At 36.1% G+C, this 27,798-nt stretch overlaps 2 protein-coding genes across 6 annotated transcripts in view; one reads left to right on the forward strand and one right to left on the reverse strand.

The window, feature by feature from the left end:
• COPS2 (COP9 signalosome subunit 2) overlaps window positions 1-25,715 on the reverse strand; it is a 30,790-nt gene extending 5,075 nt beyond the window's left edge. Inside the window, exons 1-9 of one of the 4 annotated variants that reach the window (XM_004421557.3) lie at window positions 25,609-25,715; window positions 13,033-13,146; window positions 12,287-12,364; window positions 8,404-8,529; window positions 6,313-6,402; window positions 6,114-6,191; window positions 3,573-3,747; window positions 2,738-2,916; window positions 2,569-2,621 (exon numbers count right to left, since the gene is read on the reverse strand). In XM_004421557.3, the coding sequence (XP_004421614.1) occupies window positions 2,569-2,621; window positions 2,738-2,916; window positions 3,573-3,747; window positions 6,114-6,191; window positions 6,313-6,402; window positions 8,404-8,529; window positions 12,287-12,364; window positions 13,033-13,146; window positions 25,609-25,662 (947 nt within the window). In that variant the 5' untranslated portion in view covers window positions 25,663-25,715. Of the gene's footprint in view, window positions 1-2,568; window positions 2,622-2,737; window positions 2,917-3,572; window positions 3,748-6,113; window positions 6,192-6,312; window positions 6,424-8,403; window positions 8,530-12,286; window positions 12,365-13,032; window positions 13,147-22,607; window positions 22,679-25,122; window positions 25,463-25,608 lie in introns of those variants that run through there. The other 3 variants (XM_004421556.3, XM_087427039.1, XM_087427035.1) reach the window with 3 other exon arrangements.
• Window positions 25,716-25,809: 94 nt separating this feature from the next.
• Window positions 25,810-27,798, forward strand: part of GALK2 (galactokinase 2) — a 134,787-nt gene continuing 132,798 nt past the window's right edge. Inside the window, exon 1 of one of the 2 annotated variants that reach the window (XM_087427015.1) lies at window positions 25,810-25,879. Coding sequence is in view for 1 of the 2 variants with exons in the window: in XM_004421559.3 (XP_004421616.1) it covers window positions 26,095-26,114 (20 nt within the window). In the remaining variant the exon portion in view is untranslated. Of the gene's footprint in view, window positions 25,880-25,906; window positions 26,115-27,798 lie in introns of those variants that run through there. The other variant, XM_004421559.3, reaches the window with a different exon arrangement.

Consider the following 27,798-nt stretch of genomic DNA (forward strand, 5'->3'; position numbering starts at 1 on the left):
CCTCTCTAAAGGTTATTCAGAAATGCAGCTTCCTAATTTTTATCTTCTAGAAAGCTACCAGCAACTGCCAAAACTTTTCAAAGGAGATATTTGATTCTTAATTCTCTCTAGCCAAAAAATTTCATGGAGTTATAAAGCAGAAATATCAGTGGTAGATAATAGGATAATAGTGCCAAATGGGACACACTCACAAAGTAAAGAGTGATGGACCCTGCTGCAGAAGGCCAAAGGCTGATTTATGGTCATGCGTCTCTGAGGTGTCTAGTATCTACTCCTGAAATAATTCTGTCAGGCACTATGGGGATTGCTAAAGGTGCTGAGAAGGAAGAAGCCAACCTTCTGGATATGGCACCACTGTGGGCTTTATATGTAAGACATATCATTCTGCACGCCCTCTGCTGTGCTTCCATCTGTTGGGTCGCAATGTAACTTCATGTTAGGGGCAGGTGATTCAAGTGCTTCAACAGGAATTATTTTCCTCTAGTCTCCTGGCAACTGACTAGGAAGATAAAATTAGGAAGCATTACTTTCTTACCTACCCCAAATACATTATCGTAATATACTATAGGAGGAAATATTCAAGTAGTGAAAACACTTGCACACATGTATATTTAAACCAAAAGACATTCTTCCACTATTTAAGTGGCTTTAAAAAAAATCGTATACAAAATGTGGGAGATCATAGACCAGTTTGGTTTGGGTCAAAAATTACCATTAAAATAAGTTTCCAAGTTCTAACATAGAGGCTTCACTGGAGTAAATTGTAACATATAATAAATATATAAATACAGCTATTACTTTTTAAAGGTCTGATAAATCAGTCTTTTAATCCATTTTAATGTATCAACCAATTTAATTTAGATAAAATATTAATGTCTAGGGCAAAACTTTCCCTCAATATTTCTTTAAGAGTTTTAAAAGTTTAAACTGTTGCTTAGCAATTTAACTTTATAAATAATTTTTTTTTTTTTTTTTTGGTGAGGAAGATTAGCCCTGAACTAACATCCGATGCCAATCCTCCTCTTTTTGCTGAGGAAGATTGGCCCTGGGCTAACATCCATGCCCATCTTCCTCTACTTTATATGGGACGCTGCCACAGCATAGCTTGACAAGTGGTGCGTTGGTGCGCGCCTGGGATCTGAACCTGCGAACCCCGGGCCGCTGAAGTGGAGCGTGCTCACTTAACTGTGACACCACTGGGCTGGCCCCTAAATAATTTTTAAGAATTATTATGAAGTTAATCTCTAACCAGGTCATCTCTTAGTTAATGTGGCCAAATGTAGATGGAATAAACTGAAATAAAAATGGAGAAATCTCTTTCATAACTAAAATCAACTTAATTCAACAAATATATATTAAAATAGACTAAAGAAGTAAACAATAAAAAAGAAATTGATTTTTTAATGTTGCAATTTAGGGTTTTTATCTCCTAATCATTGCTCGTCCCTTTAAAATAAAATCATTCTTATTTTTCACAGCTAAAATTAAGGTTTCCTTAGAACAAAACAACACAAAAACCTAGTAACTTGTAAAAGTCTTAGCCAAATAAAAACCAGATAAATGAGGGCATTTTACGTAAGAACTTAATTATCATAAAATAAGCTATTTTCTCCAAGTACATAAAATTTTTATGTAGGTGACTGATAATTTATAGTCTAACAATACTTTTTTTAAATGAAAAAAGACTATGAAGAGAATGTCTAGTCATCTAAATTATCTACACATATCTGCAAAAAAACCTTGTCCTATGTCCCTAATCACATTCTTCTGGCTTGGTAAACTCAGCTGTACAATCTAAAACAAAGGACCTGAAGAAACCTGATAAGTTTCTCACACTTTTCTACAAAGAAAGTCCACTAAAGCCTAGGGCTCCATTTATTCCTGGACCAGAGGAAAATTTTTCTTGCTCACTGATTTCTTCTGCAAAAATAGGCTTTCTTTTCTAGGCTTTTTACATGGTTTTATCTTCTATAATTTTGTTTAATATTAATTGATTATGGCAGGTTTTTCAGTTCCTAACCATCGTTAGTCATATCTTTCTCCACAGAAACCATCAATAAATCTTTTGGTTTCTTACCAGTATGACCCCTCTGCTTCTCACCTCAGAAAATCATCTGAGGTAAACTTTTTTAAAATAATCTTTTTATCTTGTCAATTGAGAAAATATACTAGTAAAGAAATTATCTTATTGAAAATTCTTGACTTATGTGGACCAATTCATAATTTCACTTAGGATTAAGGCAGGTAGAAACAGTAAACATTGTGAACTTGTTTTAAACTATCTACAATCAGTTTTCTACTGAAAAAGCACGCGCGCGCACACAGACACACAAACATGCAGATAATAAGAAAAAAAGCAGCAAAAACCTCATAAAATCTCATGACTAACAGAAACAGCACAATAAATGACTTCAGAAGATAAAAATCTCACAAACTTTGGTATATTTCAAACCAAAATACAAAAGAGGAAATGTTAAATATTAACTGAATTCTGAGAAGTTCTCTCCTCTCTCTCCTCTTTATTCACTGCTTTAAGGTAATTACCTTAACTGAAATATAAAGTCTTACCTTACTAAATTCGTCATTGCTAGAATTTCTGGATCATTTTTGTATGGTTTGGCCTAAACAGTAAAAAAAAAAAAAAAACACAACAATTAACTATGTATATGTACAAAGAATAACATTTATTTCCACAAAAGATAGCTGATAGAAATTAACAATTAGAGCACACACATACCTCCTGTGAGTCAAATGGATTTATTCCCGATTTCATTAGCATATTTGCTAAGACCAAATATTTTAAGCAAGTGGTTCGTCTTGGACTTCCAGATTCATCATAATTCTTGAAGGCTTCAAAAAAATCAGTGTGTGCCTTTTCAAATTCACCTTCTCTCAAGTGCATTTTACCACCACATTCTGTAAAGAATAAGACCAGAGAAAATAAGACATTTTCAGTTCTGTAATAACAAGACTGATCACCTGATAAAAATCAAATGAAAACTATTTTAGTGGCTTCCAGTCTTTTAATTCTATAACCTGAACAGTACTAGCCCCAAGGTACACACTTGAATTCTCAAAAGCAAGCTCTTCATTAAACATCATCCAAAGAAGCATTTACAAATCTTTAGCCTTGGTTGAAGTAATTATACACACATCATTACAATCCCAGAATAGAACTTCTGATGGTGAATTTTCTATTAATAAATATCTTCACTAATGTAAATTTTACAAGACAAAAGTTCATTCTAATTCCTTTCTAAGACTAGATCATTTCTCTGACTTCACTACTTTGCCATTTATTTTCACTAAAACCAAAAACCTTCAGAGTCATTCAATTATATGCAATGACACCTTGATATCTTTAATATTATTAATAAATATCTTCACTAATGTAAATTTTACAAGACAAAAGTTCAGTCTAATTCCTTTCTAAGACTAGATCATTTCTCTGACTTCACTACTTTGCCATTTATTTTCACTAAAACCAAAAACCTTCAGAGTCATTCAATTATATGCAATGACACCTTGATATCTTTAAATGATACTGCCCACCCTCTCCAAACCAAACTTGCCTCTGATGACTCCCATGATCAGTGGATGAGGGATGGCAGACTTGATGTGAAGTGACTGTTCATAGAGTGCTTTAAGTTTTTTGTTATTTTTCTGTGCCGTGTACATCTGAATTTCCAAAGCATATATTTCTAATAACTGTGTACCTTTTTTCAGGTCATCTTCTCCATCATCAGTCTAGGAAAGCAAATAATGAACTTTAGTCAAGATAGAATTCAGGGTCAATCTAGTTTTTATTTGAGTTAGCCTGAGCACCTTATATTTATAATACTAATTCTGTGTGAAAATGCACTACAAATTTTAATTGGGACCTAAAGTACTAAGAACACTACCTTTAATGGCCAAAAGAGAACCCACACATACTTTCTAGTCATTCGATAAGGAAAAAGTGGCTAGAGGTTTGTTTTCTTTTTTTTTTTTGGTGAGGAAGATTAGCCCTGGGCTAACATCCATGCCCATCTTCCTCCACTATTATATGTGGATGCCTGCCACAGCATGGCTTGATAAGTGGTGTGTAGGTCCACATCTGGGATCTGAACCCACGAAACCCAGGCTGCTGAAGCGGAGCGCGCGAACCCAACCACTATGCCACCGGGCGAGTCCCAGAGGTATTTTTTTTTGTGAGGAAGATCAGCCCTGAGCTAACATCCGATGCCAATCCTCCTCTTTTTGCCGAGGAAGATCGGCCCTGGGCCAACATCTGTGCCCATCTTCCTCCACTTCACATGGGACGCCGCCACAGCATGGCTTGACAAGCGGTGTGTTGGTGCACGCCCGGGATCCGAACCTGTGAACCCTGGGCCGCCGAAGCAGAGCGTGCGCATTTAACCGCTACGCCACCGGGCCGGCCTCTAGAGGTATTTTTTTAATGTATAAAATCTTGTAATATTTGTTTTTATCTAAGAGATTATTTATGGTCTTCCCCAAATCTTCACAACCACTTTAGATCCACTGATTCGATCAAAAAGCACTTCCCGAGTGCCTTCCTAGTGCCAGGGACCGGGTCTACCTTGAGGAAACATGAAGTTAAATAAGCCAATGTTCCTGAACTCAAAAAGTTCACAATCTAGAATACTAATCTGTCAATAGATAAATTACAATAAAATTGATAATGATTCTACTTGAAGCATGAACCAAGTGCCTAGAAGAATAGAAGAGAAAGGGATTAATTCTCCTGGGGGATGCCAAAGGAATAACAAAGGTGGTGACATTTGAGTTTGACTTTGAAAGATGACCAACAGCTCACAAAATGCAGGCCATGAAAAACAGCATACGGTCAACAGTCAGATAATCATAAATATCAAGCACTGAAATATACAAAGCCAAAATCTATTATTTATTTGGTCTTCCAATTTAAAGCTTCTGTTTACTTATTCTCTAATGAATCACAATCAGAGTAAAAAATATGATATGCAAGACAATTTGTACATCCAGATTATCATGCATCTCTGCTATACTATAATGTTATTTACAATCCAGATAGCATTTTCCTTATGCTCCGAAATAATCCAAATGAAAGCTTCTCCAGAGGGCTTTTTCACATTCCTTATGTACACACTGAAAGACCCTCTTCCATTCAGAAATGGCTTCTCTACCATTTCCATTTCACATGGAACTGAACCCACAGTTGTTTAGGCATCAGACTAAGCTTTCCTAAGAATGTATAGATAAGAAACAAGTCATAAATGACTTATCTGCTTTATAAAGCAAAAATCATTATGAAATATAAACATTTTCTTATTTTTAAAAACTAAAAAAAGCAAAACTATTAAAATGAAAATATCTGCAGGTCATTAATTCAGAACACTTTCCTGATCAACTTTTCCACCATTCACAGAAACAGCATATACAATTAAAATAATACTACATGGCATTGGTAGAGCTAAAAATATTTAAAACAGTATTTCTACATAAAATTTAAACTAATATGAAATAACTTACTGATCAAGACAAAAAAGGAAATACAAAATTACAGCCCACAGTTAAAAAGTTACAGAGGTGCACTATCCAGACCATGTGGCTATTCAAATTTAAATGAATAAAATAAAAAACTCAGTACCTCTGTCACACTAGCCAAATTTCAAATGTCTGATGACATGTAGCTGGTGTTACTATATTGTAGAGCACAGATACAGAATGTTTCTAGCATCACATGAATTTCTACTGGATGGTGCTGTTATAGAGGATTCATAAACTAGAATATGAAATATCTTTATTATATATATCTACAATTATCTTTTCCTATTTTCATAGGGTACATAACTAAATAAGAAAGACTTGTTCTTAGTAAGTATTCACGACTAGCCTGTTTCTTTATTGATACCTGTGCTTCATTCCACAAAAACAGGATTGAAATTAGCATTAAAACAGGAAGAAATGTAATACTCAGAAAAAAAATCAGCTTTTTGGTAACTTGTTTTCCAAATTTTATTTTCGGGATGATGCTTAACAAAAACATCCCTAAGCAATGTTTCGAATACAATTTTTTTCTTATGCTTTTTTATTATGAAGAAATATTAAGAAAAAAAATAAGGGAATGCTACCTGGCAGGACTGATGCAACTGGCGTAAAATTTTTTGAAGCTTTCCATATTCTTCTCGTTCTAAATATAATTTCCCAAGCTGTAAAAAAACAAACTCATTAAGATTTCAACAGGAGAAGGTGTGCATCTTTAGGAGAGTTTATTAAGGACACCCGCCCACTCTTCAAAAGAAAAAAATGTTAAGTGATTTTAATTGTTACCTTTGTGTTTGTCTTAAACCACAGTCTATCATTCTTAGCATCTTTCAAAGCTTCCAGTGTTGTTTCATAAAATTCCTGCAGTAAATCCATCTGACATAAAAAATCAGAATTCTATAATTGTAAACAGCAAATTTGTACCTGTTAATAAAGTTAATTTGAGCAAACTAAAAGTGCATGTTTGAACTTTAATACACATAAGACACACTATCTGTATCTTACCAAATGTCTGCGACAGTCCACAAAATTAGCACAACCTTAGCAAAATACAGACCAAATTTACAAAAAAATAAGTGCCAAGATCTTTTTATGTGAGTTTCTAGAAATAAAACCTAGAAAATATCTAATCTTTAATAATATAGGTTTGTCCTTTCCAATCTAATAACTCACTTTACCTTAACGGAAGTAAATGACACGTACATAGAACAGTCGTACTGTTATTAATAGTGTATATCTTATTCCCTCAACTCTTATTTGGTATCCACTATGTGGCAAACACTAAGCAAGCTACTAAAAAAACAAAGAATAATAAGCTTCTTCCCTCAAGATTCTTCTATAAATGTGACTAATCAATTAACTGGGCCACACAGCTTTTAAGTTACTGGCAAACTGTGGAAGGAAGAGTCTAGCAGAATTTCAGCTGTGTCTAACCACCGTCAATTCACCAATCTGAGTGTGACGTTTTTTCATGGAAGTCACTATCTGCTTTGCATTATGACAAGCTTCCCTGCCCACCCTCCTCACCCCACTTGGCTCTGCCTTTGTTTTAATATCTGATTCTCTAGATCTCTACTTAACCGGATCAAGAAGTAAGAGGGCCAGGAGAACAAGAAAGTCTGATACTTTCAGAAAAGGCTGCCCATTTATTCATGACTGCTGATGGCATACTGAGTAAATCGAGTGCCGCCCACCTGATATCTGTTCTTACTTTCAAAAGACAAAAAGCTTATATATATAGCATGAAGCAACATGCAATACTGAAGTTGTAAAATTACTTAATTCCCCCCCACCAACATCTGGTATAACATTTATAAATAGTGTACCAAAAATGCTTTGATGACACTTGTTTGTAGAACCCAGGAAACATTTTCCCACTTAAGAAAATCCCCCTGATACGTAACAACTCTAGAATTAGTGCCATTAAGTGGTAATGTTCTAACAAAACATATAAGTTTATCTTCCTCTATTTCTATTACATATATTTGAGATATAAAGAGTAAAACTAATAAACTGCTTCAAGAAATAAAAATGACATCTAGCAGAAAAGATGGAATGAAAGAGGCTGATTCTGAGAAGAACATTTTTTACTATGAGTACAAAAAGTATCAAATGTTCTAAGAAATACTAAATGCTATAGAGAATACTTCTTGTGCTCAAATATCATAGTGTAAGACAAGCTGAACTTTAGGACTACATTGCTTAAAAGAATATGAACAAACAATCCAATTAAAAATTATCTTAGTAATAAAATAAAATAAAATAAAATAATAAAATAAAATAAAATAAAATCATCATTGCTTATCTTAATAACCAAAATCTAGAATAATAAAAGCACTATCACTCCCAATGCCCACTGTAGTTTCTTTATCATCAGCCCTTCCTTTCATCCCCCATCATCCACCCATTCTTAATACAAGCATTTACTGAACACCTAATGAGTAATGCCAAGTACTAATTGATACGAGTACAGGTTCTCCTCTCAAGGATCTTTAATTAAATCTACACAAATCATCTATGATTTACTGTTACGTATGTAACAGTTCAGGATGGCTAGCTGAAGCTGTGATGAAGTTTATTAGAAGGAACTGCAATAATGACTGTATGGGAGTCTAATATAAACCTGCAAAAGTGGTGTGCAGCTCACGTTAGTATCTCAAGATATTATTTAAAGAGATTAAGCTAGAGTTATTACTTTTTAATATTATATAATTAATACTAAAATCAAGAAAATAGTATACATTATTTTTAAAGCACACTAATGACTAGCATAACTGCTTAAATAGAACTTCTAGGCCTTTCTTAAAAAAGAACAAAGCCCTTCGTATAAATAAGAAACACACTGATAAGTACCAAGAGGCAAAAACAGAAACTAACCTGTTTAGAAGTAGAGATATAATCAAGAATAGAATTAATGGATTTTTCAGAATAATTTCTTGTGACTGCACTCCGAATATAGGTCAATAGTTGTTTATATCTGTTCATCATTTCTGGAAAGTTTGTCTGAGAGGGAAGAAAAACACATTATTAGATAGAGATTTATGTACTAAAATATGTACACATGATGAAGATTATAGTACATATTACTACATAATTAAAAAATAATAAAGTATTATGACGGAGGAACTATATATGACAGAAACACTACAAAACGTTTTAGCTTAAATTTGAAATTACTAGATTACTCAGATTCATGAACCAAATTTATGAAATTAGCCTATGAAAAAGTACAATTTATAGATTTTCCAAATTTTAGACATTGTTCCTCATTGCACAACAAACACATTTATTTAAATTATAAAAACTACCCAAATATTCATAGATCAAAAAATATAACTAAATCCAACTTTTCAAAAGCCTTGGGTCTCAGTTATGCAGATATCAGCCACATCCTCTCCTGAAGATTTACCCCTTCATCAGGAAGCTCTCTAACAATAGTCAGGTGTTTCTTTTCTCCCTATTATTGGTTGGCTCTACATTAAAATGTGAAGTGAAAGAATCTCTTAAAGCCCAGCTACTCATCCCACTATCAAGAAAAGTCTTCCCACCTGTCTCTACTCAATAGTAGATGTGGCTAATGTTGCTATTCCTTGCAAGACTATTTGCACTACTGTGGTTATTCCAGGAAACATCAAAGATCTGAGGAAATAAAAGACTACTAGTGAAATTTCTAGCACTTAAGTATTTTGGCAGAGGGTCTATCATCTCTCAAAGTATATCATGTAAGTCAACGTATGAGTCTAACCTTATAACCTGCATTCACAGTCCCCACAATCTCCAACTGCTATTAATCCCACTTTTTACTGGGTTCTACTCTACTTTTAATCAGGGAGATGGAGTATTGGCAGACATAACATTTTTTTTCTTGACTAATAGAACGTGTATTTTTTAGGGTGAAGTAATAAACTAATGATACTGTAATTTTCTTGCTTATGACTATGTCCTGTCTTGGGATACAGCATGAGGGACCAGAAAAGAAAACATGAGGAGACTCTCTGAAACCTTCTGAGCAAGAATTGAATTATAAAAAAAGAAAACAGTAGTAGGGGTGGGTGGGAAAAAATGGATAGAACAATAGCAAAAGCTTCAGCAACATATATCAAACTACTTGTCTCCAAGTATGCTGGTACCACGTGGGGGTAAATAATAGATAATATCCTATCAGTGAGCTGCTAAACTCTAAGTTATAGAACATATCTTGTGGGAAAAGAAAATCAGAAATATGACTGTCCCAACTTTGAGATAATATCTTGATAATGAAATAGGATTTTGGCAAAAAGTTAGTTTTGAATTCATTTCCTTATGCTATAATAACTTTAAAGCTCATTTTTTAAAAATTATGTTACTGTAATTAAAGAGCAAGGGACAATTAGGTAAATTGGTCTTATCTGCAGTGGTGAACACATAGAGCAATTGATAATGACTCCTTCCAACTTTTACTGCCCAAAACCACTACACAGCAACAGGGGTCCTCTTCTAATCAAACTAGAAAATGAAAGGGGCAGGAATGGAAGCTAAAACTACTCTTGTAAACCACAACTTATTCACAGATGATGCTATAGCAAATAAAAGGTAGAGAAGGAAGGAAGGAAGGCAAAATACAAATAATCTTTTCCCTTACCTGCTTCCCATCTTGGCTCAAGGTAAAATGCTAAAATCAAGTCTTATGGGTAAGAATGTTTAAATGGGCTCATAAACTAAACCACTGCTAGTATGTTAAGAAAGCAGATTTCTACAGGGTCTCTCGGTATTATTTCAAATCTCAGACTCTTGGGAGTTGAACACTGGGTCCCTAAGTCACTATAACTGTTTAATCAAAAACTGTCCCTTGAGACACCTGATGCTTCTTCCACAGCCCTCTAAGTTATTAATTTAAATATAGTAAATACTTGTATTTAATATTTTTACAAACAATAAATGGAAAGAAAGCACAGGGGCTCTGTGCAACACAGAGATACTTTGAGAATATCAGAGCAGTAGAACTAGAAAGGATAAATGCAACATAGATAGTTTTCCTTCTGTAACTATATTCAAATGCAATATACAATATACTTAATAACATTTAACATGTTGTGAATAGTCTTGATATTTTGGAGGGAAGAAATGTGCTAAAACATTTTGTGGACAGTTTCTGTAGGAGATGTCATGGAGGGCCCCTCCTATTGAAGGTGGGTGAGGATGCCAGAGTGAGTACATCAAGAAGGGCTGGATGCAAGATTGGTGGAAGTTAGTGGAAGTTAACTGGATAAGGTACTAGTCAATTCAGGGAGTTCAATTTCAGACAGATGGGCTAGAGAAGCTAATGGGGAGAGGAAGGATGCATGGGGGAAATACAAAGACAGGGGAAAAAGAAAGTGGTAACAGATTATCTGCCATCCTTCCATTTGCCACAGAAGCAAGTGTTTACCTCTGCTAATCTAAGCTCTACTTTATCTTTTTCTTAAAAATTCCTCTACCCTTAGGATCATAAGATTCACCTCTGTACCTAGGCCTCTCATTTACTAACTGCTTCTTTTTCCCTCCGCTTCTACCCTGTACTCTTGAAGACTGGCAATTCTATGAGAGTACAATGTCATGACAATTCCAGCTTATCTATGAGCTCATTCAACAAAATATTTGAGCACCTACTGAATGCCAGCCACTATTACAGGTGCTAGGAATATAAACTGAATAAAACAAAGTCCTGCTCTCATGGAGCGTACCAGCTATGGGGGGGTGGTGGTGGTGGTGGCAGAAAGGCAAGAAGTAAACAGATCAAGAGTGATATATGCAAAGAAGAAAAACAGCAGGGTAAGGTGAAAGTAAGTGATGATGGGAAGGATGCTATTTTATACAGAGTGGTCAGAGGAAGGCCATCTGATACATGGTGACATGTGAACAGAGACATGATCAAATGAGGAAAAGAATCATATTGCTATCTGAGGGGAACATCTAGGGTAGATGAAACAGCAGGTATAAGCATTTACATAGCAGTGTGCTTGGGATGACATGTGGAACAGCAAGAAGCCAGTAACGGAGAGAACAGAAAACAAGATCAGAAAGGCAGCAAAGGGTGAGCTGACCTAGAGCCTTATAGGCCATGGTAAGGATTTGGATTTTACTGAGGGGAGTGGGGATCGTTAGAAGATTTGGAGCAATGGAACGACATAATCTGACCTAATATTTTAAAAGGATCACTCTGTTGCTTGTGGAGAACAGACTGTAGTAGGGCAAGGATGAAAGTAAGGAGACCAGTTAGGAGACTACTGAAATAACCCAGGTGAGAGATGATATTGGCTTCCAGAGTAGCAGAGGTAGAAATGATAAGCAGCAGTCAGATACTGGATATATTTTGAAGATATATATAGCCACCTGGATATACCAATGGACTACTGGGGTAAGAGACAAAGAGAGGAGTCAAGAATAACGCTAAGGTTTTGGCTCTAATCAGTGGAAGAGGAACTCTTTATAATAAAAAGTAGAATTTTAAAACTCCAAAATAAACACTCATAGTTTGTGGAAAAGTCACTCTATTAATAATGCAGCCAAACACTGTCCATGTATCTAAAGGATAAGTTTTCTTAAACAGAAAACTTTGTATCCTATGAAGAATTTTTTTTTACTTAATATTGTAGTCACAAATGAAAAGTAGGCTAAATATGGAAACATATCAATAGACTTATTTTAGAGAAGTACATACAATGGCATTTTGTTGCCATGCGGTTTTTACCTACAGAATTTATTTCATTACTAGTTTGATTCCCCTCAAAACAAATCTTACCAATTTGAAGTTAATCTTAATCATTTGTTTCAGTGCTTTAAATCCCCATTCTCCCTTTTCACCTTCAAGTTCCAAAACCTAAAAAAAGAAGAAATTTTTAGTCTAACTTAATTCTAATGTTATTTTCTAATGACACCCAATGTCTATGTTTTAAATTAATTTTACATCATATGCATGCAAAACACTTCCCCAAGAAGTCCACTATTTCTCAATGCCATTTAAAAGGCTTAAAAAAAGAAATGTCTTAAAATGCTTACTTAAGGATAAGTGAGCTTATTCTGAAGTTCCTTCATCAAAAGACTAAATAAGAACTACTTCTTGATTACGATACAGTCCCAGAAATACTTTTTTTTCCCCTGAATAATCCATTGGTAACAATAAACCAAAAGTGTATTAGTAGTCAAGAAATCACACTATCAAATAATGAAACCACACCTGTGTGATCTGGCCCCAAAAGAAGGAAGAAGATTATAGGGATAATACCTGTTGACCATCATGTTGGTTTTCCTTCTGCCAGAACCATACTAGCTTTTCAGGAGAATGGCCCTACACTATAGATAGCGTGATTGCAAAGAACAACAGGATAGCTCTTTTGAAATATTTACTTGTGCTGCATAATGCAGACTTACTCTATAGGTATCCAAAACACATTTCTGAGATAAAATCACTTGGAACTTATTTGATCTAAGACATCATTAAAACAAATAAACTTCAAGACACAGAATCACCCAGAAAAAAATATGAACCTTTTGGAAACTGCTTAATGCTGCTTTTGGGTCATCTTCTTTTAATGCTTTAGAATTATAGTACTGATTTTCCAAATCCACATTTGGCTCGGAGTTACTATCTTCAGAGTATTCCTGTGTTTTAGAAAGCACGAGATATTAAAAAAAAGAAACCCACATATTGCACTGTAAAAGGTGGATACTGTTAAGACAGAAAAACCACACATTTATACAAAACAAAACAACCTTGAATACATGGGTAAAATGCCATTGATATTTAACTATTATTTAAAAAACGAGGGGAAAAGCCAAAATCAAGTGGATAGTAGAACAGAAAAATCATTTCTTTATTTCAGGTCAAAACTATAATTTTGATAGAATCAACATAAAAGCAAAATGCAAAGAAATAATACTGGTTAATGACCTCCAATTCTGTAGCTGTTAACCTTTTGTTGGTCATGGTACTCGAGAAAAATCAACATAAATGCTAATTATTACATAAATGCTAATTATTCATCTGTAGTTCCATAATCTAATTTTCTCTACTCCCAGTCTAAATTTCATTATTTTAACATGTTCTAACTACCCAGGATGGTAATCTATATATGGCAGAGTAATCTATTGCTAAATATAACATGTTAATAAGAATATTTGCCTTATGTGCATTCCACATTACCTGTTTAGTTACATTAAAGTACTTTAATTAGCTTTATAACTAATCAAAATAAGTAAAACAAATGAATTTATATAATTTTATGTGACTTTTATCACATAAATTCAGTTCCTAGTACTGAAACAATAGAGCATAAAGGACAATTGGAGTAAAACAACTATTGCGTGGAGCAGGATAAACAAGAGTTTAAAACAGTTCCAAGATAGTATTCAACTTGATGAGGATTATAAAATACACATGGATTAGTATAATGAAAATTATTTTTTTAAGAAGACACAAGATTATTTCCTTCAGCTACAAGTCATCACAAAGGGCAAGTTTATGTCAAATTAAGAATAGTACCTGGAAGTAAACACAAAAAGACAAGAATAGTATTATTGAGTTATTTCTAAATCCAAATACAGTTAATAAATTTTTAAAGAGATATTTATGGAAAATTCTGTAATGTTTCATAAAGGTACAAGAATGAAAAAGGTATACTGAGTGTAGTGTTAGAAAGTTCAAAAATACATGAACATAAGATGAATTTTTCCTGTGACCAGTAGATGGAGGGGGATGCATGATGTTAGTATAAAACCAGTTTTATCTGACCACAGTAGCTTTGTAATGTGCGCCCTCTGGAGGATAATTATTTCCTTGTGTATGGACATGAAGCACTGGCACTCAAGTCTCAGATTTAAGATCGAGAATTCAGTTATGTTTAACATATGAAAATTCTTTGGAATACTTCTCTTAGGGATGAGATCAAATTCTGGGCAGTGAATAAATTTCATAATCACTCATTCACTTCTTAACCCTGTAATCTAGGTTTGACTATGACGAAACTGATCAAACTAAAAAAGCAATTAATAAAGAATGAACAAGCCAACTGTACATCAAACGATGCTGTGACAGTGATGGCTTCTGAGCTAGGTTTTGAAAGATAAATGGGATTTTGCCTGCTAGACAAAGTGGGAGAGGGGAAAGAGAACAGCAGATACAAAACAGCATAATGGGAGATAACCAAAGAACTAAAAGCAGTCACATTGCTGGAACATAAAAAGTCCTTATGGATTCTACCCTCAACGTAAATCTCAAATCCATCCATTTCCCCCCCATCTCCCTTGCCACCACCCTAGCCTACCAAGCCACTTTCATCTCTCCACAGACTATAAGAGCCTTCCCATTCTCCTTTTAAACCTTCAATTTCCAATCTTCTCACGGTAAGCAGCCAGAATAATCTTCATAAAATGTAAATTACCTCATTCTTCTTCTAAAAATGGTTTCCCACTGCTGTTAAAATCAAGTTCAAAAATCATCAAAATCTGACTCCTGACTATGCATCCTATCTCCTATTAAGCTCTCCTTCATTCACTTTGAGGCAGCCACCCTGGCCTTACCTCACAAGTGGCCAAACTCTTTCTCACCTTTATATGCCACTCCCTTCTCTTTCCACCTCTCTTCACCTGGTTAACTACTGCATCAGATTACAGCTTAAGTGTCACCTCCCCCGGGAAGACTTGGAGTAAAGAATCATAGCTATAAAACCTACTCTACACATTTGACAATCAGTTCTTCTCTAGTCAAGTGTTCAGAAAATGACTTTTCTGCAACCCAAATCTTCAGAATGCACCCCTGAACCTGGAAATACAATTTTTTTATTTACATCTATCACGGGGTCTAAGAATCTGGACTCTCACTCAAAGCCCATTTATTTTTGGTTTCTTAGCCTATAACAGATTAGAAAAAATACAACTAGTCCAGGATATGAGAAGAAGGAAGTAGAAGCTGAGAGCTACACATGATAGTAGTAGGACGTGGAGGTGCCAGCAAAGGTTAAACTGAAAATATTTTAGGAATTAATAAGGTTAATTTCAATTACCTGAAACTTACTGAACTGATTATAACAGTGTTGAAGACAAGAACCTTTACATTTCCTACCATGTCTAACACAGTACATTGTCATTCAATCACTGAATGCCTCTTAACTTTGTACAAGACTGGCTACCTGCAACTTCTGGGACCTGACTGGCTCCAGATTAATGATATTTCTCAACTTCAGATATTATAACTCCCCAAAATCACAATGATCAAGATAAGACTTACTCTGGCCCTCAACATTTTGTGACTGTAGTCTTTTAGTTTTTCATATTATATGGATTAAGAAGTGGAATGTAAAATATTTTTTGTATAATTGCAATTCAACTCTTTAATGTTATTGCTAAATACATGAGAACTGACACAACTGATATGTTACTTATTGGCTTCTTATAATTAGGCAGTTCCTCTTTATGATCTGCAACACCATGTTCATATGGTTTGAACCAGCCTCCACGACATCACTAACCTGTCATTTGCAGCTCAGTGAATCACAACATTAATACAAGCTGTGCATTACAGCAAACTATTCTTCAGTTATTACACTAGCATGATTTTTTAAACTGATATTTTGAAAAGTCTTTAGAATAATTCTGTTGTATAGATATCTATTATTTATACTCAATGATAATGATCCTTAGTATATGCTTGCAATTAAGTATTTCTCAAACAAATGCAAATTAAGTCTTTCACCTCAAGCTATTCATGGTCAGAGACAGATATGCAAATGAAACAGCAACATAACACAATAAAAGCAATAATAGAGACACATACTAGTACAGTGGCAACTCAAAAAAGGAGGAATCAACTACTCTTGAGTGAGACAGAGAAAAGAAAAGTTACCTGAACCAGGTCTAAAAGTATGAATAGGAGTTGCCAGGGGTGAGAAATGGCATCTGAAACAAAGCAATTAATGTGTGCAAAGGCATGGAACCTTGAAATGGCATTGCATATTTGGAAGAACCATGAATAGTTTAATTGGGCTGAAGCACAGGATGTGTATAAAGAGTTGATGAGAGAGAAACTGGTATCAGACAGAGGAACAGAACTACTGAAGCCTAGTAAGGAGTTTAGGTCAAATGGAGAGCCACTAAAAGATTTTATAGGGAAAAAAATCAGATTTGTGTTTTAGGGAGAGCACTCTGGTAGCAATGAAGTAGCCCACTGGATACTCTTACAACAGTCTAGCCTGGAGATGATGGAGGCCTGATTCCAAGTAGTAGAATAAGGAGAAAAGGAAGGGGATAGGATAAATATAGAAGATGTCAAGTGATGTTAAGGATGTAAAATATAAAGCACCCATGACATGGGCACAAGATGAAAGGATATCAAGTTATCTCTAACGACTATGGATGACTTGGTTACACACAGTGCTATCAGTCAGAATAGGGAATATAGGAAAAGTATTAAATAAATATTGCTAAACTGAATTCCCTTATGCCAGATGAATAGGAGGATAATTATAATTTGTAAAAGTTTAAATAAAATGTATTTTAAAAGAGAAACTGAAATTTTAATCAATATATTAACAATGTTCTAAAAAACAAAGAAGAATTTAAGTAATATATGAAAAAGAAGCAAAAGAAGCAAGCATTTTTTTTTTTTTTGTGAGGAAGATCAGCCCTGAGCTAACATCCATGCTAATCCTCCTCTTTTTGCTGAGGAAGACCGGCTCTGAGCTAACATCTATTGCCAATCCTCCTCCTCTTTTTCCCTGAAGCCCCAGTAGATAGTCGTATGTCATAGTTGCACATCCTTCTAGTTGCTGTAAGTGGGACGCCGCCTCAGCACGGCCGGACAAGTGGTGCTTTGGTGAGCGCCCAGGGTCTGAACCCGGGCCACCAGTAGCGGAGCGTGTGCACTTAACCTCTAAGCCATGGGGCCAGCACCCAGAAGCAAGCACTTTTGAACACTGATAAATGGATTAAAAAAAAAAACTGCTAAAGTTCATAACAGTTCCAACCTACTTATATAATAACTCATGTCCTGACATCTCCCCAAAGCAATCTAATCCATCCACACCACCCAAATCTATTCTTCCTTCCCAAATATGCCACACAATTTACAATCTCTGCTTTGGCATAAACTTTCTCTCTGCCAGGAATTCTAAACCATCTCCCCTCCTAATAAACTTCCCACTTTTCTCCTATGATGCTCCCCAGCGCTAACACTCCTGGGAAACCTATTCATCAAGGCTTACCTGTTGATTCTTTTTCCAACTCTTCTTAGCAAAATAAATTTTTCCCTGAGTCATGTTTCTACATGACATGCACCTCTTTAACATGGAGCCTTCTGTGTACGTTGTTCCCACCTCCCCTCACCTGCCCCAACATGAGCTTCTCAAAATCAAGAACTTTCTCTTACTCATCTTGGTATCCCCAGAGGCTGGTATATTACAAAATGCTCAGGTGTTTGCTTAATTGAAATGAAGAGTGAGTGAATCTTCCAAAATAACACAACACACGATAGCCAGGGGCAATTTTGACTCTATGCTGGAAGGTAGCCACTGCTGAACAGGGTCAGTTCCATAGTTCATCTACAGCTGTACTAGATGCTGGGCATACAGAGAGATAAAGGGCAATGTCTCACTATCCTTAAGGACTAAATATAATCCAAGTCCTAGGCAGCCATTTGTGGTTAGCCATTCATAAAGTTATCCAAACTTTTAAAAATTTCACTAAAGTTAATGGGTCCTAATTTATCTATGGTGTAAATTAGAGCATTCTTTTACTTATTCTAAACTTTCAGTCTTCAAATTAAATTTTCCAAAGAGAGACATCATAAAAGTCATAGACCTGGGCTCTAGTTTGACTCTCCCATTAATCTGCCATGTAAATTGAGGTAAATCACTCACACTGGATGCTTTAGTTCCTCTCCTGTCAAATGTCGGGGTTGAACCCTACAGTAAATTTCTAATTCTAGCTGAGGTCTCTATATGTTCATTTTGGGATATAAGATACAAGTACAAATTCACTCTGTTGGATATGCATAGTTTACAAATTTAAGTTAGGGGTGAAAAGCCTTCAATTTATCTTATTCTTAGCACATAAGAGCTGTCTCCCATTACTTATTTTACTTATTGTTGTTTGGACCTCTCTAATTTCATTATACAGATGAATACATCTGTATTCATTCATACATTACACAGTATCCCTATCAGGTAATGCAACTTTCTGAAAATGCACCAAAACTTACATTTCAAACTAATACTTTTATTTGAAGTAGTAACTCTAAGAGGTAGTAAAATTATTCCAATTATACTGCATGGATTATTAAGTAATGTTTCTGAAATTCTCAAGAAAACTAACTTCATTAGTTAGATGTTTCTAACCTAAAACAGCATCATCCAGTTTGATGGCCCAACTTATTTATCAAAGCTGACTGTGAATACAATTTTGACATCTACCGAAAGGACAAAACCTGGCTATAGCCGAAGTTTTTAAAAAAACTGCACATTGTTTAAAGTAAAAGAAAACAGGCCAAATTATTATCAATAGAGAACTAGTTAAATAAAGTATCGTACGCCCATACAATCAATGCAGCTGTACAAAGAAAAACGTAAGCTCTTTGTATACTTACATGGAATAATTTCTAAGACAAAAAGTGAAGTGTAGGACAATATATATAACATGCTATATCTTGGTTTAAAAAAAAAAGGGAGGGGATAAAAATGCGTATTTGGTTATCTATGGGGAGGAATGAGAACTCAGCAAACGGAGAACAAGAATGGAAAGGAAATTTTATTTTTATATTTTATATTTTTGAACCATGTGCATGTATTATCTATTTTAAAAAGCTAGATGCTTCAGGTTCTGAAGACAATTTTGTAAGAAGGATTCCAAAAAATTTTCAGCAATGACAAAATCACTGTTTGGCCTCCCAAGATTAAAGTAAGATTTTTGTTCATCATTTGTACCCTGTAACCTGCCCCTTCTCCCCCCAGCAATAAAAGTAATATAGGTTCACTGTGAAAGGATTGCAAGAAACAAACTTTAATTTTCCTGACACTTTTCAGATTTTCCAGACACTTTTTATTTTTCCCATCCAACAAAATAAATAAATTTTACTCCAACCCAATAAAACTGTAATACAGATTACATATTTATAATGGATATGTGTTCACTGTGTGCACAGCATTGGTGATAACCCTTCCTCTCCCAAGTAAGGGTTTTCAATCACTGTTCCCCTCCCACAGAGGAGGGCAAGCAACCAATCTCCCTCTCTACAGTGAGTGAGTGGTTCACAGAGACCTATGCTGGGTCAATAAAAGTCCTTCCTAGGGTTTCGTTGTCAGTGCTAGCACTGACTTGTCTTTAGGGTTATGATACTAAGAAGATGCTGCATTACATCTTGCGATGTAATGTGAAGGCAATTCAGCCAATACAGTGAGGAAAGCAGCCCAGTAAGAGATAGAAACAGAAAAAGACCCAGCACCATCATCTGAGCCATGAATCCAGGCATACTTATACTTCTGGCGATGTGAGCCAATACCTGCTCTTTTTAGTTAAGCTAGTTTGACATATATTCCTGTCCCTTATATCAAAGAGTCCCGACTAATACAATTTATCAAAAGTTTGTCATCCCGACTAATACAATTTATCAAAAGTTTGTCATATCATCGAATATTCTTTAGAAGCATAGTTTGAAATGCTGACATAGCATTCCATCACATGGATATAGCATAATTTATCTATCAATACCTTATTAGTATTAATAGTATTAGTATTACCTTACTATTGATAATTTGGGGTTGTTTCCAATTATTTACAATTAAACATGTTATGTTTCTTTTAAAAGCCTCGACCGTACAATCAAATTTCATCTTTGTGATGACTGCACGCAGAATTCCGAATGTGTATACAGCATAAAAAACACTGGTCCAGTGACATGCCTACCCAGACTAGGGAAACTAAAGAAAAAATAAACAAGTGGGACTTTATCAGATTAAAGAGCTTCTACAAGACAAACGAAACCAGAATCAAGATGAACAGACAACCCACCAGCTGGGAGAGAATATGTGCAAAACATACATCTGACAAGGGGTTGATCTCCATAATATATAAAGAACTCACACAACTGAACAACAAAAAAACAAACAACCCAATCAAAAAATGGGCAGAGGAAATGAACAGACACTTCTCCAAAGAAGATATACAGATGGCCAATAGGCACATGAAAAGATGTTCAACATCATTAATCATCAGGGAAATGCAAATCAAAACAACACTAAGATACCACCTCACGCCTGTTAGAATGGCTATAATCACCAAGACAAAAAACAACAAATGCTGGAGAGGATGTGGAGAAACAGGAACCCTCATACACAGCTGGTGGGAATGCAAACTGGTGCAGCCTCTATAGAAAACGGTATGGAGATTCCTCAAAGAATTAAAAATAGAGATGCCCTATGATCCAGCCATCCCACTACTGGGAATCTATCCAACGAACCTGAAATCAACAATCCAAAGAGGCTTTTGCACCCCTGTGTTCATTGCAGCATTATTCACCATAGCCACGAAGTGGAAGCAACCTAAGTGTCCCTCGACTGACAACTGGATCAAGAAAATGTGGTATATATATATATACAATGGAATACTACTCAGCCATAAAAAAAGACAAAATCGTCCCATTTGCAACAACATGGATGGGCCTGGAGGGTATTATGTTAAGTGAAGTAAGCCAGAAAGAGAAAGACAGACACTGTATGATCTCACTCATATGTGGAATATAAACCAACACATGGACAGAGAAAACTGTACTGTGGTTACCAGGGGCAATGGGGGTGGGGGGTGGGGGGTAGGCACAAGGGGTGAAGGGAGACATATATATGGTGATGGGCACACAAAAATGTACAACCCCAAATTTCACAATGTTAAAAACTATTAAAACATCAAAAAACACAACACTGGTCCAGACCATAAAAAAAGTATATTGTTTGCAAATCTATTCTTAAAGATCCCCAACATTTTGTCAAGCAGTAAGTTACTGGGACAACAGTCTTAGAGGAAAATAACCTATAACCTCCAAGCTCCTTATATGCACAATGAATGACAATTGAGAGCCTTTATACGAAAACACAAATCCCTAAAGCTATTCTTTTGCCCTTGTCCTATATTAATCTACCACTTCTTTTTCAAATTAGATTTAATATTGTATTCGCATCAATTCAAAAATCTTTTTAAAAATTGGAAGTTGGTGTTATTTTTAATTTGCTAATTCATGTTCTAAGGTTCTTGATAACAGGAGAAACTAAAGTTCAAGCCATCATTTGTCTGTTGATCTTGTTAAAATGGTGACAAATAAGAGATTCTGGAAGATATCCTATAGCTAAGACTCATCATCTCTCTCCTCTTCAAAAAGAAGGAAAATTTTAGGACATTAAAACTGCTATATATTAAGATAAGAAAAACAACACTAGTAAACATTCATTCACTAATCACAACTATAAACTTTACTAGGGGCATTACAGCTTTGTAGTATATTCAACCAAGTGGATTTATTCTACTTTCTTGAACATTTTTTTTCCTTGTAATACATTTACATTCAAATATACAATGCCGTACCTATAACTGGATCTACTAAAGAATAACTTTTGGTATGAAGTCAGTCTGCCTTAAATCCTTTCTAAAAAGATTATAAGGGGCTGGCCCCGTCGCTTATTGGTTAAGTGCACGCGTTCCGCTACTGGCGGCCCGGGTTCAGATCCCGGTCGCGCACTGACGCACCACTTCTCCGGCCATGCTGAGGCCGCATCCCACATACAGCAACTAGAAGGATGTGCAGCTATGACATACAACTATCTACTGGGGCTTTGGGGGAAAAAAAAAGGAGGAGGATTGGCAATAGATGTTAGCTCAGGGCTGATCTTCCTCACACACACACAAAAGATTATAAGAAGTACAAAACAACTTCATGCTAGAATGCCTGGACTGTGAAATTACAATACGGTTAATTTATCAATGGCCTTATTAACTTAATGAATGGCACTGTAGTTATTATTTAGTATTATGAGACCAGAAATAATCTAAAAATCTGTAAAATTAGCATTGAATTAAAAGACACTTACCAGTAACATTTCCTACTTCTCCATCCACTGCTACATAAATTCCTATGCTTAGAAAATGCCTGCTTCTGCCTCTAATAAAAATCAAACAGATCTTAGAAATAAGAGGTCAAGCATACTGAATTTTTTGCACATTTGTTTCTTCTTTTTTTTTTGGTGAGAAAGATTGGCCCTGAGCTAATATCTGTGCCAATCTTCCTCTATTTTGTATGTGGGTCACCACCACAGCATGGCTTGATGAGTGGTGTAGGTCTGTGCCCAAGATCCGAAGCCCTGCTGTCGAAGCGGTGCACGCTGAACTTCACCACTACGCCACCGGGCTGGCCTGTTTCTGCCTTTTTTTTTTAACAAAGTTGTTTCTCTTTTCTTTTAGATCCCAGGCACAAACCATTATTTACTTTCTTGGATAAAAACAGTATAGTTTTAGAAACAGATTTTTACTTTTTGCAGTGGTATCCTAACTACCCATTTCCACTAGAATGCGCAAGAACAGAAAGTGATTTAGGGTATTAAAATTTATCAACAGACAACCTATTAAAAATATACTGAATATATCTGTGGTTAGAAATATTCACGGCGGGCCAGCCCCATGGCTTAGCGGTTACGTGCACACGCTCCGCTACTGGCGGCCCGGGTTCGGATCCCAGGCGCGCACCAACGCACCGCTTGTCCGGCCATGCTGAGGCGGTGTCCCACATACAGCAACTAGAAGGCTGTGCAACTATGACATACAACTATCTACTGGGGCTTTGGGGAGAAAAAGGAGGAGGACTGGCAATAGATGCTAGCTCAGAGCTGGTATTCCTCACACACAAAAAAAGAAATATTCACAGCTCTAGTTAACATTTTGACCAAAATGAAGTGATTGCAAATTTTCCAACAAAGAATACATTTTTAATAAAAAAAAGAAATTTCCCTAAAACAGCAAGTCAATTCTGTTGACTCTTTAAAATCCTAAGAAACAAACAAAAGACTCAAAAAAAAAAAAGACTCAGGCAAATAACTATTAAAAAAACCCAACAACCTTCTCTTTTGGCAATATGTAAGCATGAAATGGCAACCAGGTCTCTTTAGCTTTCTATATAACATATAACTGTTTAAGGAAATTAAGGAAGAAAAAAAATAAATTACTAAATAAATTTTATGCCACCAAAAGAGTTTAACCATTAATAAACAGAGAATAAAAATGTTCACTACATTACATCTGATTGGAAATCCAGAATGCTATTTATGTGAAAGAGATATGAGGGGGAGAGGAGACTATATAACAGAATACTGGGGGGAAATTTTTCATTCAATTATGTAGTATAATGTAAAAACTTACTTTTTTTGGGTTAATAAAAAAAGTTAAAACAACTATATATTCAACTTTATATTGTACATGTAGTAGGCCCTAAAAGGCTGGAGAAACATAGCCAAGTTAAACAACGTATGTTTAATTAAAATTTTTGCAAAAATTAATTTATGTGACAATAAGATTCACATTGCCATTCCCACATTACATTCTCAATGATGATCTTCAAGTTAATCATAGTGCTAATACGTCATGTATTAAATAAACTATTACTTAGGAAAGAGATAAGCAGGAACATTTAAAAAAACAAAGAATACAGACATATTTAAACGAAACACTTGCATCGTTAGAAAAATACTTGTAATATAAATAAACGTGATAAATAAAAATGCACAACATAACACAAGTAACACATTCTTAATGAACTGAGGGCACTGCCTAAACTGCCTTGGTTTGCACAAACTAAAATCTAAGGCAGAAATCCTAACTTAGCAAAACTCTACATTTAGCTGTAAGAATTATCAAAACCTCTACTATGACTTTCAGGCAATAGCAAGCACTTCCCTTTCTCTTTTGCAAATGTGCCTTCTTTTAAAACGGAAAGATTAATTGGAAATGATTATACAAGTAAGTTTTACACTAATTCAAAACGATATATTAATATCTTGAGAATCTCTAGCACTTAAAATATAAGATGAGCCTGACTTCCTAAGCATCTACTTCATAACTTCACGCTAATGAAGCATCACCATAATATACAAGAACCATGCACAAAAACGCCCCCAAAACAGAAAACAAAGTTGACATTAATTCTTGGTCCAGATAATTTTTCTTAGTTCTCACGCAGATAATGTTTTTGAATAGCAACACGAAATGTTAGTGAGTTTTTTAAAAACCTGTAAATCTGTTCATAAATTAAACCTTCATTCCTTAAAAATCACCATTCAGCTCCACAAATTCGTATATTTCTACACTGTTGACATTTTAAACTTTGAATCCTGGGAAATTTCAAAGTCAAGAAAAAAGCCACGAGGTCAATCCCCTTATACCCCCACCCCCAAACAAAAAGTAAAACCTCCTCCCCAGCTTTTCTCTTTAAACTAAACAAGTAGTTTAACTACTTTTTTCCACCTATCTTTGCTCTGAATTCTCCACTGCATCTTTACCTTAAACCAAAACGGACCCTGGACAAGACTAATTAAGCTATGTTTCCAGGAGACTCACAAGCGGCGTTTCGCGGTCAGGCCTGAGAGCAGTAAGGCCCCCATCTTTTAGTCCCTTCTCCCAGCATTTCGCACCCGCTCAGTTCAAGTGTGAAGAAGGGGGGCCCGGAATGCTGGGCCCGAAAGGGCAGAGCCGGGGCCTAGACCGCTGCACGGTCCCCGGAGGCGGCTCGCGCGGTGGGCAGGAGGCACGGAGAAGAGGACGTCGGAGGCCAGGGGTGTCCACGTAAACGGAGAAGGCGCTCGGACTTGAAGCGCAGTGCTCGGGACCCTCTTCGCTGCCTCCTTCACCCTCCCCTCCCCCATGCTGGGGAAGCAGGGCCCGGGCCCGGTGCGGGAAGGGGAGGAGGGAAACCCGTCCTGTCACTGCACCGGGGGAGGCTGGAGGGAGCACATGTTCTATGAGGAGACGCGGCGGTCGCCCCTGCCCCGGTCCCTAAAGCCAGACACCAACTCCAGCCCCAGAGTTCCGTTCCCTGCGCCTCACCAGGTCGTAGTCTTCCTCATCATCGCACATGAAATCATCCTCCATGTCAGACATCTTGGCCGGGAGGGGGAGAGGGGGAGGAGAAATTGGAGACAACCTCCTCCCACAATCCTCCGCGGCTCAGAGGCGTCACTCCCAGCTTCTCCTCGCCTTCCCGTCGCACTCAGAGGAGCTGACAGTGTCCTTCCGGAACAAAGGCACTCGATGTCCAGAGGGTTCACTACGACGCCAAAGGGGAGTGCACCCACTCCCTCTTCCTGTGAGACGGTTGGTGCGTTAGCAACTAAACCTAGCAACTGGGGAATCGTCGAGTGCGGGGGACCTCAGCTGCAGGGCCCTGGAAACCTTACGCTCACATCGAGCAGTTTCCAGTCTCCCGGGCGAGGGAACAGTCACCTCCCTGGCCTGGGACTCTAGAACCGTTTCATTCTGGTGAAAGTAAGAGGCTGCCTAGGACCGGAAGCCTTTCGCGGAGAAAAGGCTGACATGCCCGTTCTGTATGACAGGTAGTATTCTTTCTGCCGTGATTATCTGTGTGCATGTAACCCACACGTGCGGTGGGCGTGCCTGTGATGTGCGGAGACCTTTTCAGCAGCACAGTTTACACGTAATGTTTGTAGTTGGCAAAACGCCTCTGTGGATATCCCCAATTAGCTAAGCATCAGTCAGTTGAGGCGCCTAAAGTCTTCTTCAGTTGTTCAACGAATTATAAACTGAACTTTAATTGCCTTTGGGATCAAATTAAGGTAACAGTTAACAACTGGTTTTTAAAAAATGCCTTATTGTTAATCATTAGAGTTCGAAATAAAAAAATAAATTGAAATAAAGGGGGAAAAACCTGTTTTCAAACAGCATTTTCTATATAAACTTACAGTTCTGTGCACTTGAATCCACAAATTTTATATGGTTATAGCACAGTTATAATTTTGGATTCTTTTTGCACCTAGTTTTGTAACAGCATAGGGCAATGTATGCAATTTATTCTTGACAATGATTATTTTAATGCTTGGGCAATAATCCCTCCGTTGAATGTACCAATGCACCGTAATTTACTTAAGCACGCCATTGTTGTTATACATTTAAAATATTGCAAAAACAACACTATTTTAAACAACTCTGCAGCGAATATCTTTGTCACTTTATTTTTTCTTAGGAAAAAGTCTAAGAAGAGGAATTATAGGCTGGATTTTTTAGTAATCACTTGAATTGCCGTCTTTTAGGTCACAGTTCTTAAAAATCATATTTATAACAATAATACTGTCTACCTATAAACAAGTTTTTCTCTAATAGTCTTTTCCTCCCAATGTTTTATTAGAGAAATTTCAAACATACAGAAAAATTGAAAGAATAGTCCAGTGAACCATGTATATACCCACTATCAAATTTGTGTGTATGTATTCCCTGAATCAATTGAAAGTAAGATGCAGATATCATGACACCTCACTCTTAAATGCAGCTATGTGCATTTCCTAAAAATAAAGACATTCTCTTATGTTATCACATCATTATTATGATAAGAAATTAATAATTCCCTGATATCATCTAGTATCCAGTCCATATTCAAAATTCCCTTATTAAACAATTTTAGAATCAGAAGAGCCTTTGATGATATCACTTTAGAGTCCAAGGCTTCCCAAGCATGGCAGTGCATTAGACTATAACTCCCCAAATCTCACACTAGAGATTCTGATTCAGTAGCTCTGATGTAGAGCTCCGAAATCTGTGCTTGTAACCTTAAAACCAAACAAAAGCTCCCTATAACTGGGGTGACTATACTTCCCAGTTTGCCTGGGACAGCCGAGGTTTAGTATTGTTGTCCCAGAATAATAAATATCAGCGTCCATTTGGACAATAAGTCACGTGGTTACTGTACCTGAAATCCATAATTCTTCAGAAGGGAAAATAGAATCCTAAGGTGGTTAAGAGATTTATTTGCTCAGAATAATCAGAGCTACATGGTTTTGCTTTTTAGTCAATATAGCAATTTCGCAATTACTTATTAACCATGTGTATACTGATCACATGGATAAAACTGCATGTTGATTTACATTGAATTTGTTTATATAATATGCTGCTGCTTAATGTAATTCCTTATTCCTACAATGGGGAAAGAATTATTCAAGTAAGTTAGTGACTTGGAGCACTAAATTTTGAGCATAATATCCTTGGCCATCTCCACATTTAATAAAC

Source organism: Ceratotherium simum, chromosome 3 (assembly GCF_057802395.1).
Source record: "Ceratotherium simum simum isolate JZ-2026a chromosome 3, ASM5780239v1, whole genome shotgun sequence".
Lineage (NCBI taxonomy): Eukaryota > Metazoa > Chordata > Mammalia > Perissodactyla > Rhinocerotidae > Ceratotherium > Ceratotherium simum.